General features: G+C 35.8%; 1 protein-coding gene across 1 annotated transcript in view; it reads left to right on the top strand.

Annotated features, from left to right (window-relative positions):
- Nucleotides 1-1,824: 1,824 nt before the first annotated feature.
- MTMR8 (myotubularin related protein 8) overlaps nt 1,825-12,848 on the top strand; it is a gene marked incomplete at its 5' end in the record, with an annotated part of 170,346 nt that continues 159,322 nt past the window's right edge. Inside the window, 3 exons of the mRNA XM_079910963.1 lie at nt 1,825-1,950; nt 4,872-5,034; nt 6,318-6,475. Of these exons, the coding sequence (XP_079767089.1) occupies nt 1,825-1,950; nt 4,872-5,034; nt 6,318-6,475 (447 nt within the window). The remainder of the gene's footprint in view (nt 1,951-4,871; nt 5,035-6,317; nt 6,476-12,848) is intronic.

Genomic DNA, 12,848 nt, shown 5'->3' with positions numbered 1-12,848 from the left:
GAATTGGGAGACTGGGATTGACACATATACATTATTGATACTATGTATAAAATAGACAACTCTTGGGAACATAATCTATAGCACAGGGAACTCTACCTAAATGGGAGGGAAGTCCAAAAGGGAGAGGATATCTGTATGTGTATGGCTGATTCATTTTGTTGTGCAGTGGAGGCTAACACAACATTGTAAAGCAACCATATTCCAATAAAAATTAATTTAAAAAGATCTATTAACCTTTTTAAATAAGTAAATTCTAGTTTTGTTCATCTTTTCTGTTGTTTTTTTTTTTTTTTTTGGTGTGTGTGTGTATGTGGGGGGGGCAATTCTCTGCTTTTTAATTTCTGTCCATTGTATTCCTTGTTTCTCTGTTCTTTTGCTTTCTTCATTGCATTGAATGCTTTACTAGTTTATCAACGTTTCTTCTTTAATGATAAGTGTACTTAAAGGTATAAATTTCTTCTTAGTTCTGCTTTAGCTGTGCCCCACAAATTTTCATTTGTTGTGTTTTTATTATTATTCACTTCTAAATATTTATTAATTTTATTTATGATTTCCTTTTAACCCAAGGTTAATTTAATAATATGCTATTTTGTTTCAAAACATATGCTAACTTTGCCTATTTTTTTGTTATTAATTTCTAATGTCATTGTGTCATGGTTGGAGAATGTAGACTGTATGATATTGAACCTTTAGAATTTATTGAGGCTTCCTTTACAGCCATTATCATGATGTCTTTTTAGAAATGTTCTATTAGTTGTCTTGAATGACTTTATGTTCTTCATTTGTTGGATATAGTGTTCTCTGTATATCTAATAGCTTGAACTTTGTAGTTGTACTGTGCAAGTATACTATATCTCTATTCATTTTTGTTTTTTATTTTTGTATGCTTGATCTATCAATTCCTAACTAAAGTGTTAAAGTATCCAAGTGTTTCTTTTCTCTCTGCAGTTCTGCTACAAGCAAGTACATCAAGCCAGATGTATTTTGAAACTTCTTATAAGATGCGTATATATTTATGATAAATATATTTTCTTGTCCTGTTGTTCTTTGTCTCTTGATTCTATTTTGTCAGATATTAAATCTACTCAAGCTTTGTTCACATTTGTCTAGTATATCTTTTCTATCTTTTTATTTTCAACTTATTTACATCTCTATTTTAGGTATAATCTTCTAGACTGAATATTGTTGAGTATTTGTTTTAATTCAGTCTGTAAGTCTGTCTTTTAACTGGTAAGTTTAATTTGTGTACATTTTTTATTTCTCTTATATTGGGACTTATTTCTGGCATTTAATTTTATGCTTTCCATTTATGGTACTCTTTTTGGTTTTTTGTTTGTTTGTTTGTTTGCTTCTTTTTTTTTTCATTCCTACTTTCCACTGGATAGATCAAGTTTTCTCCTGCTTTTTAGAAAATTATATACTCTACTTTCTTGCCCTTTAACTTAAGATCTAATCTCACGTTATTTACACCTATTGATTTTTCCACATACAGTAACTGCCACTTCCCTCTAACAAGATTAGTACCTCAGCAGGCTCTTATGTCCTATTTATCTTCCACACACTTCTACCCCATCATAGTAACATCATCTAGAATTTTAATCCTTCTTAGAATCCACGTTTCCCTCTCACTTTTATAGTTTCTTCAGGGCTGATTTAGGAAAAGGAAACACAGATCATACCAGTTTGCCACCTTGACAGGACCTAGAAAGCCTCAAAGAAGTTTTATAGCAAATTAACAGCATTTATCTTGCTTTGAATTACACCACTTTAATCACAGGTAGTGAGTTGATAACTTAATCAGTGTTTTTCTCCCCCCTCATATAACAGGTAGAAAATGTGAAATTACTGGATCATTATGTAGGTAAGAAACCAGCTAATGGGAGTCTATATCTTACTGCAACCCACCTGATCTATGTGGAGACTTCTGGTGCAGCCCGAAAAGAGACATGGGTATGTTCATGAGAAGAAATATCAAAGGGTCTGGAAGAGTTGTGTATACATGCTTTCTAAAATGGTTAAATTTCAGTTAACAGTTAAATTGCTGTAAAACCTTTTCTTCAAAGAATCTATTCTGGGGGGAGGTCTTTTCAGAGATTGAATCATATGATTTCTCATCCCTCAAGTTGTTGACTATAGTCATCTTAAGCTACATGGGACTTTTCCTCAATATTTTTAGGCAAAGTAGTCTCTGCTCATTTTCTGAGTTTACTTGGTAAGCATCCCGAAGTAATTTAAAGCCTTGCTACCCATAAAATGTGGTCCAAAAACCAAGAACATGTGTATCACCTGGGAGCTTGTTAAAAATGCAGAATCTCAGGCCTCAGATTTTAAATTTCTAAAGTGCTCTCAGGTGATGCTGGTGGCTCATGGACTACCTTTTGGGTATCAATAATTTAGACCAACACTCTGACCTAAGACAGGGTGGTGTGTGTGTGTGTGTGTGTGTGTGTGTGTGTATGTTTTGTTATACCTTTAAACAATGTTGTCTAATTAGTTTAGCACCGCTAATATTACTTTATGCCTACCTCATCCTAAAGTAGGACCGTTTAATCTTAATCATTAGCCAGACTTATTCTTAGTCCTCTGTAACAAGTAAAACATGTTTCTGGTATATGGCATAGCATAGTGATTAAGATCATAGACTCTAGAGCCAGTCTGCTCCAGGTGAAATCCCAGCTTCAACATTTACTACCTTTGTAACCTTGGGCAAGTTATTTAACTTATCTGAGGCTCACTTCCCTCATCTATAAAATAGAGGAAATAATACCTGGCTATGGAATAAAAAAGTTAATGTTGTAAATGCTTAAAACAGTGTTTGGCACATGATAGATACGATTATATAAGTATAAAATGAATTAAACAGAATATACATTTGAAAGAAGCATTTTAAAACTTCCTTTTTAAAAACACCATGAGCTTTCCCCATATGACATTGTATCTTGTTCACTTTGGTATGATGAAAGGAATGAGAAAAGAGGAATCAGGAGAGTTCATTCTAGCTAGACTCAGTCGTGCACTAACTGGCTATATGACCTTGGGTAAGTTACTCTTGCTCTCTGGGCTTCAGTTTCCTCATATGTAAAACGAGGTTGTTAGATTATATAATTAGTAAGGACTCTTCCATTTCTAACAGTTTGGGAACCAGTTCTTTAGTACTGTACCATGAGACTTTCCCCTTTCTACCTGCATTTACAGACAGCACATGTCTCTAGATTTGTTTCTACTGGATATTATTTCAAACCTAATGGACTAGATCAGGAAGGAAGAACTTATGTTAATTATTTCTATATGTCAAGGGAGGCATATTTACCCAATTAGTACTATTAATGAAGCTCCTTCCATCCTTAGTCTGCTTCACTTTCTGCCTCTTTCCAATTCACCAGTTTTTGCCTGGCATCTGATCTCAATGATCACTGTTTTACTACCCAAACACAGGTCTCCCATATTGATCAACAGGGCTTTGATTTTCTTGAAATTTGATACATTAATTCCTGTTACATTATCAGTAGTTTTTATGACCCTTCAAAACTGCCATAACAGGAATTGAGTTTGACAGAATAGTTAAGACAGAAATTAAGATGGAAAATTCCTTCTCAGAATATGTGAATAGTCCCTACATCTAACCCATTCTTAGATGATGGATATGATTGAAAGATTTCCAGGAAGAGATTTATTTTCCAAATAAATGGGGGCTGGGGCATAGACTGTGTGAGATGGAAGAAAAGAAAAGACAATGATGATCGGAAGGCCATTCCAGGCACAGGACAGGGAGTCCAGAGAATGAAAAGAGTACATTCAGGCTCTAGTTGTAGGAAACATCAGAGACACAGATAGGAGGAGAACATCAAAGACTAAAATGTAAAACCATGATCCCATGGCTTTTTGAAATTATAAAGAGAGACTTGTATTATTTGTATACAGTTTCTTGTACCAGTTCTCTTTCCATGCATTTCTTTTTTGCTGGCATCAGCATGAGCAGGAATGATGAGACCAAAAATTTAATAATCCTTCATTTTTTAAAAACATCTGAATTATTAACCTGTACTCCCATGGGAAACAACTTTATTAACTGCAGTACGGTGCTTATGTATAGTTCCTTTAGTCCTTAGTCTTACAGTCTCCACTCATTCCCTTAGTCACTTAGGTAAAAATTTCCCCCATTTCATTCTTTGCTTTACTGTCACTAGAGTCTAAAATGTGGAAGAGAAATTTTCCCTGTAATATTTCTAGTTAAATCCTAATTCCAGGACTAGAGTTTAGAATTTCTAGAGAAATAACCCTGAACAAAGTTAGACTGCCATGGTTCAAATCCTGTTTGTGCCACTTTTTGGCTGTGTGGCCTCTGATGAAGAGTTCACTTCTCAGAGCTTTGGTTTCTTCATTCCTGAAATGGGATGATTATACGTCAAAAGTGTTGTTACAGGGATTAAATAGTTAATGATTATGGACTACCTCATGAGCAGTAAAGCACAATACCAATTATTAATCATTTTAATTAGTAATTTGTTAGAACAAAAGGAAGTTCTATTTTCCTCTCTGACAATCATTCTACTATGATTTTTAAACTCCACCACAGCATGCTAGAAGCCATTTGTTCTGAGCCAGTTCACCACAATTGCCCCGTAAATCTCTTAACCTTATATCCCTAAGGAGAGGTAAGTTTTATAATATCATAATTTGCTTTTCATTGCTTTACCACTATTTACTTCTGTTTAAAAGAAACCCAGTTTTACCTTACAAAGGATGGTTGTAGGCTGTAGATGTGATCACATCTCTGGCCATGCTGTTACCGTTACTGAGAGTCAGGCACACTGAGAGTGATAGATCTAGTGCATGTCTGTGAATTATTTTGGTTCTTTTCTGTTTTGTAGACTGCACTGCATCATATTGCCACTGTGGAGAAGTCGTCCATCACTAGCCTGGGTTGTCCCCTGATCCTCCGCTGTAAGAACTTCCGGGTGGCCCACTTTGTTTTAGAATCTGACGTTGTGTGCCATGAGGTTTACATTCCACTGTTAAAGCTTTCTCAGCCAGGTCGTTATGATAGTATTTTTTATCTAAAACCATTGTAATTTTTCTCCCAGAATGGCATAATGGAAAGATCATTGGTTATGGAGTTAAATAGAGCAGAGTTTGAATCTGGGTTTTGCCTATTACAGTTCCATGGTATTTGGACAATATACATAACCTTTGAACTCAGCTTCCTCACCTGTAAAAATAATGATAGTATAAGGTCCCTGTGGTGGTTGTTTTGAGGTTTAAATGTATGTGTGCATTTTTACTCTGTACTTGGTATATAGTAGATGTTTAACAGCTGTTATTTCCTTCACTTTCCCTCTTTCCTCTTAAGTATCAACTTGTAAATTTTTCAACACTTCAGGAAGTAAGACTGCTTTGGAGCAAAATTTGTTTACTGTTGTCTTGCAAGCTTTATGTTTGGCCTATTGTTCCTACCCCTACTTTTAGTTCCAACTAGCAAACTAGGGAAGTTTATCAGAGTCCTTAATGCAGTTATCCCTGCTTCCTCCAGCCTCACCCTCTCGTCTTCCAGCCCCAACTCCAGATTGCTAACCCATCAGCTTCCTCTGATTTTAGTCTGTGGACTAATGTCCTAGTCTGTGGATTAAAATTACATTTCCCTCCCCATTTTCTTCTACCCTTTTCCTAGAACAATTTCTCAGAATTTGCTGGTGCTCTATTGACAGAGGCTATCTGTTAGCTGGCCCAAAACTTTGTAAAAGGCTCTGGAAGACTCCATCCATCTCTGGAAAAGTTACTGCCACATAAGTTGGTCAAATGAGTTATTGATTACATGTTGAACTTTGTGAAGGGAGGAAGTGGGGTTGACAGGAAGAAGAGAAGAAATGGCCATTTATCAGCCAGAATCAGGTATTGACCTGAAGAGTAGAATGCAAGAACACTGTTAATGTTTTGCAGTATGTTACAACAAACAGTGCAATTGGAACATTGAAGTTCTGTTAAAAACTTATGGTAAGGACCACTTTCTTAGCATGTGAAACCTGGAAGCTTGAGTTCAGTCCATTATCCAACAATTCACAGGAAACCAGGGAGAATGTTCCTGCTTTGTATTGGTATCATATAAATTTAAATATTTTTAAAAGAAGACTCTGAAGCAATATTTCAATTCTTATGCCTTGTATACAAATAAAAGCAACCTTGTACACAAACTATTGTCCTTTTCAGGGGCTGTTGACAAACATTCCCTTAGAGAGAAGAAAATCTAGGCTTTTTTGCACTATTTGGTATTAAGTTTCACTCATTATTACTTTGTTTTCATGCCTATCTTTCTTCTCTAGAATTACATGAAGATCTGTATGCTTTTTCTTACAATCCAAAATCCTCAAAAGAGATGAGGGAAAATGGATTGAAGCTGATTGACCCAATATCAGACTTTGGACGTTTGGGACTTCCCAACAGGTACTGGACCATAACAGACGCCAACAGAAACTATGAGGTAATTTTTTCATTGTTGCTTTCTTTTAGTTCATTTAATTAAAACAGAAGAATACCAGCAAACAATTTTTTTAAAAAAGGGAAAAAACAACTCATGATCTCTACTTTTCATTCAACATTCAGCAATTCAACAAGCTTTTATTAAATAACTAGTGCACTCAAAACACCAAGTCAGAGTTCTCATAGTCTAAAGCATAGGGAGCATAGATGAAGAATATGGAATTCAGACTGGGAAGCCAGAAACAGCCTTATTCATTGGGTAATAGCCTGGAGAAGGAATTCTATCCTAACTTACGCAGGGAGAGAAGGAAAGAGGTCAGTAAGTGAACTCAGATCATGAAAGGCTTCATGGCTAGACTGAAGAATTTGAACATTATCCTGAAGAAAGCAACCACAAGAGTATTTATTTTAAACTGGAAAGGGCTGTAAGTATATTTTTATTTTAGAAAGATGACATTGGTTTTGGTATGGAGAATTGGTTTGCTGGAGCTAAGCATGCAGGAGAATGATATGAGAAGTGATGAGAACCTGAACTAAGGCAATGACTGTGGATGGAGAGGAGGAGATTATTTTAAGAGACATTTAGGTGGTAGAATTAAAAGAACCTGGTGACACATTAATGTGGTTGGGAGAAAGAGGGAGAAGTTTAGTATGCATCCCAGGTTTCCTGGATTCTGGCTTAGGTGACCCAAGTGGTTATGGATATGTTAGCAAGATAAGGAGCACAAGAAGAAGGACAGACAGTGTCTTCAGTTTTAGATTGAATACAAGGTGATTAAAGACATATCAGGTATTTGATATCAAGCATTTGTGTCTAGGTCTCAAGAAAGAGCTCTGAGCCAAATATAGAAGTTTGGGAATGTGTTGGGGGGTCCCCAAGACCATCCCTCAAGCGCATTGATTCAGTAGGAGGACTCTCAGGACCTGGCATATAATCATACCTGTGAGTGTGATTTATTACAGTGAAAGGATAGAAAGCAAAATCAGCAAAGGGAAAAGGGGTGAAGTCTGGAGAAAACCAGGCACAAGCTTCAGAGTCCTCTCCCAGTGGAGTCACATAGGACATGCTATAACTCCTCTAGAAACAACTTGTGACAACATGTGAAAAGTGTTGTTTATTAGAGAAGCTCATTGGAGAATCAGTGCCAGGATTTTTATTGGGGGCTGGTCACATAAGCACTCTGCTTGGTGTATACCAAAGTTCTAGATGCTCACAAGGAAAGCAAGTATTTAGCATAAGCCACATTGTTTGTACAGTTTAGGCACAGTGAGTCACTTCTATCAGTTATGGAATGGAGGGAACCTTTCCAAAATTCAAGCTCACAGGCATCAGCCAAGGGGCAACCTTGCAAGTTGGCCTTTCCAAGGACAGCAGTCAGGCCTGCTATGATAACTTTTCTGCATAGGGAGTTTAAGTGGTATTTCTGAATTGTTGAATCTTCATTTCCAGCTTTTTACTATCATAAAAGACAGTAAATTTAATGACTTTCTGGCATTTCAGTTTTGTTTTCTTTTAATATCTTTATTGGAGTATAATTGCTTTACAATGGTGTGTTAGTTTCTGCTTTATAACAAAGTGAATCAGCTATACTTATACATATATCCCCATATCTCCTCCCTCTTGCATCTCCCTTCCATTCTCCCTATACCACCCCTCTAGGTGGTCACAAAGCACAAGCTGATCTCCCTGTGCTATGCGGCTGCTTCCCACATAGCACATGTATGCTATGTGTAATCAGTGTAATCAAATGTAATCAGTTTTACATTTGGGAGTATATGTAAGTCAATGCCACTCTCTCATTTCAACCCAGCTTAACCTTCACCCTCCTGGTGGCCTCAAGTCCATTCTCTACGTCTGTGTCTTTATTCCTCTCCTGCCTCTAGGTTCTTCAGAACCTTTTTTTTTTTTTAGATTCCATAAATATGTGTTAGCATACGGTATTTGTTTCTCTCTTTCTGGCTTACTTCACTCTGTATGACAGACTCTAGGTCCATCCACCTCACTATTAAAAACTGAATTTCATTTCTTTTTATGGCTGAGTAATATTCCATTGTATATATGTGCCACATCTTCTGTATCCATTCCTCTGTCGATGGACGCTTAGGTTGCTTCCGTGTCTGGGCTATTGTAAATAGAGCTGCAATGAACATTGTGGTATATGACTCTTTTTGAATTAAGGGTTTCTCAGGGTATATGCTCAGTAGTGCTGCATCGTATGGTAGTTCTATTTTTAGATTTTTAAGGAACCTCCATACTGTTCACCATAGTGGCTGTATCAATTTGGAGTCCCAACAACAGTGCAAGAGGGTTCCCTTTTCTCCACACCCCCTCCAGCATTTATTGTTTGTAGATTTTTTGATGATGGCCATTCTGACTGGTGTGAGGGGATACCTCATTACAGTTTTGAGTTGCATTACTCTAACAATTAGTGATGTTGAGCATCCTTTCAAGTGTTAGTTGGCAATCTGTATATATTCTTTAGAAAATGTCTATTTAGGTCTTCTGCCTATTTTTGGATTGGGTTGTTTGTTTGTTTGATATTGAGTTGCATGAGCTGCTTATATATTTTGGAGATTAATCCTTTGTCAGTTGCTCCGTTTGCAAATATTTTCTTCCATTCTGAAGGTTGTCTTTTCATCTTGTTTATGGTTTACTTTGCTGTGTAAAAGCTTTTACATTTCATTAGGTCCCATTTGTTTATTTTTGTTTTTAATTCAATTTCATTAGGAGGTGGATCAAAAAGGATGTTGCTGTGATTTATGTCATAGAGTATTCTGCCTGTTTTACTGTAAGAGTTTTATGGTGTCTGGACTTACACTTAGGTATTTAATGCATTTTGAGTTTATTCTTGTGTATGGTGTCATGGAGTGATCTAATTTCATTCTTTTACATGTAGCTGTCCAGTTTTCCGAGCACAACATATTGAAGATCCTGTATTTTCTCCTTTGTATATTCATGCCTCCTTTATCAAAGATAAGGTGACCAAATGTGTGTGGGTTTATCTCTGGGATTTCTATCCTGTTCCATTGATCTCTATTTCTGTTCCTCTGCTAGTACCATACTGTCTTGATTACTGTAGCTTTGTAGTATAGCCTGAAGCCAGGGAGCCTGATTCCTTCAGCTCCGTTTTTCCTTCCCAAGATTGCTTTGGCTGTTCAGGGTCTTTTGTGTTTCCATACAAATTGTGAAATTTTTTGTTCTACTTCTGTGAAAAATGCCATTGGTAGTTTGATGGGGATTGCATTGAATCTGTAGATAGCTTTGGGTAGTATAGTCATTTTTACAATGTTGATTCTTCCAATCCAAGAACATGATATATCTCTCCATCTGTATCATATTTTAGTTCTTTTATCAGTATCTTATAGTTTTCTGCATACAGGTCTTTTGTCTCCTTAGGTAGGTTTATTCCTAGGTATTTTATTCTTTTTGTTGCAATGGTAAAGGGGAGTGTTTCCTTAGTTTCTCTTCAGATTGTTCATCATTAGTGTATAGGAGTGCAAGAGATTTCTGTGCATTAATTTTTTATCCTGCTACTTTACCAAATCCATTGATTAGCTCTAGTAGTTTTCTGGTGGCATCTTTAGGATTCTCTATGTATAGTATCATGTCATCTGCAAACAGTGACAGTTTTAATTCTTTTCCAATTTGAATTCCTTTTACTTCTTTTCCTTCTCTAAATTGCTGTGGCTAAACCTTCCAAAACTATATTGAATAATAGTGGTGAGAGTGGGCAAACTTGTCTTGTTCCTGATCTTTGTGGAAATTGTTTCAGTTTCACCATTGAGAACAGTGTTGTCTGTGGGTTTGTCATATATGGCCTTTATTATGTTGAGGTAACTTCCCTTTATGTCTACTTTCTGGAGGCCTTTTATCATAAATCGGTGTTGAATTTTGTCAAAAGCTTTTTCTGCATCTTTTGAAATGGTCATATGGTTTTTAGGCTTCAGCTTGTTAATATGGTGTATCACATTGATTTATTTGCATATACTGAAGAATCCTTGCATTCCTTGTATAAACCCCACTTGATAATGGTGTATGGTCCTTTTAATGTGCTGTTGGATTCTGTTTGCTGGTATTTTGTTGAGGATTTTTGCATCTATGTTCATCAGTTATATTTGCCTGTAGTTTTCTTTCTTTGTGACATCTTTGTCTTGTTTTGGTATCAGGGTGATGGTGGCCTCGTAGAATGAGTTTGGGAATGTTCCCCCCTCTGCTATATTTTGGAAGAGTTTGAGAAGGATAGGTGTCACCTCTTCTCTAAATGCTTGATATAATTCGCCTGTGAAGCCATCCGGTTGTGGGCTTTTTTTTGCTGAAAGATTTTTAATCACAGTCTCAATTTCAGTGCTTCTGATTCATCTATTTATATTTTCTGTTTCTTCCTGGTTCAGTATCAGAAGTTTGTGTTTTCTAAGAATTTGTCCATTTCTTCCAGGTTGTGCAATTTATTGGGATATAGTTGCTTGTAGTAATTTCTCATGATCCTTTGTAATTCTACAGTGTCAGTTGTTACTTTTTTTCATTTGTAATTCTGTTGATTTGAGCCTTCTCACTCTTTTTCTTGGTGAGTGTGGCTAATGGTTTATCAATTTTGTTTATCTTCTCAAAGAACCAGCTTTTAGTTTTATTGATCTTTGCTATCATATTCTTCTTTTCTTTTTCAGTTATTCTGACCTTATTTTTATGGTTTCTTTCTTTCTGCTAACTTTGGGTTTCTTTTGTTTTTCTTTCTCTAATTGCTTTAGGTGGAATGTTAGGTTGTTTATTTGAGATTTTTCTTGTTTCTTGAAGTAGGATTGTATAGGTATAAACTTCCCTCTTATAACAGCTTTTGCTGCATCCCATAGGTTTTGGATCATCGTGTTTTCATTGTCATTAGTATCTAGATATTTTTCGATCTCCTCTTTGATATCTTCAGTGATCTCTTGGTTATTTAGTAGCACATTGTTTATCCTCCATGTGTTTGTGTTTTTTACAGTTTTTTTTCCCTGTAATTGATATCTAGCCTCATAGCTAGAGATATCATAGTTGTGGTCAGAAAAGATAGTTGATACGATTTCAGTTTTCTTAAATTTACCAAGGCTTGAATTGTGACTCAAGATAGGATTCATCCTGGAGAATGTTCATTGAGCACTTGAGAAGAAAGTGTATTCTCTTGTTTTTGGATGGAATGTCCTGTAAATATGAATTAAATGCATCTTGCTTAATGTGCCATTAAAAGCTTGTGTTTCCTTATTTATTTTCATTTTGGATAATGTCTCCATTGGTGAGAGTGGGGTGTTAAAGTCCTCTATTATTATTGTGTAACTATCGATTTTCCCTTTTAAGGCTGTAAGCATTTGCCTTATACATTGATGTACTCCTATGTTGGCCTAATAAATATTTGCAATTGTTATATCTTTTTGTAGGATTGATTCTTTGATCATTATGTAGTATCCTTCTTTGTTGTAATAGTGTTTATTTTAAAATCTATTTTGTATGATATGAGAATTTCTATTCCAGCTTTCTTTTGATTTCCATTTGCATGGAATATTTTTTCCATCCTCTCACTTTCAGTCTGTATGTGTCCCTAGGTCTGAAGTGGGTCTCTTGTTGACAGGATATATACGCGTCCTGTTTTTGTATCCATTCAGCCAATCTGTGTCTTTTGGTTGGAGCATTTAATCCATTTTTGCTTAAAGTATTGATTGATATTTATGTTCCTCTTACCATTTCTTAATTGCTTTGAATTTGTTATTGTAGGTGTTTTCTTCTCTTGTCTTTTCTGCATAGAGAAGTTCCTTTAACGTTTGCTGTGAAGTTGGTTTGGTGGTGCTGAATTCTCTTAGCTTTTGCATGTGTGTAAAGATTTTAATTTCTCCATCGAATGTGAATGAGATCCTTGCTGGGTAGAGTAATCTTGTTTGTAGGTTTTTCCCTTTCATCCTTTTAAATATGTCCTGCCACTTCCTTCTGGCTTGCAGAGTTTCTGCTGAAAGATCAGCTGTTAACCTTATGGGAATTCCCTTGTATATAATTTGCTGCTTTTCCCTTACTGCTTTTAACACTTTTTGTTTGTATTTCATTCTTGATAGTTTGATTAATATGTGTCTTGGCATGTTTCTCCTTGGATTTATCCTGTATAGGACTCTGCATTTCCTACACTTGATTGACTATTTCCTTTCCCGTATTAGGGAAGTTTTCAACTAAAATCTCTTCAAATATTTTCTCAGTCTCTTTCTTTTTCTCTTTTTCTTCTGAAAACCCTATAATTTGAATGTTGGTGTGCTTAATGTTTTCCCAGAAGTCTCTGAGACTGCCATCAATTCTCTTCATTCCTTTTTCTGTATTCTGCTCTGTAGTAGTTATTTCCACGTTTTTATCTTACAGGTCA

This window comes from Stenella coeruleoalba (assembly GCF_951394435.1).
Source record: "Stenella coeruleoalba genome assembly, chromosome: X".
NCBI classification, from domain to species: domain Eukaryota; kingdom Metazoa; phylum Chordata; class Mammalia; order Artiodactyla; family Delphinidae; genus Stenella; species Stenella coeruleoalba.
This window is presented reverse-complemented; position numbering and strand designations above follow the sequence as displayed.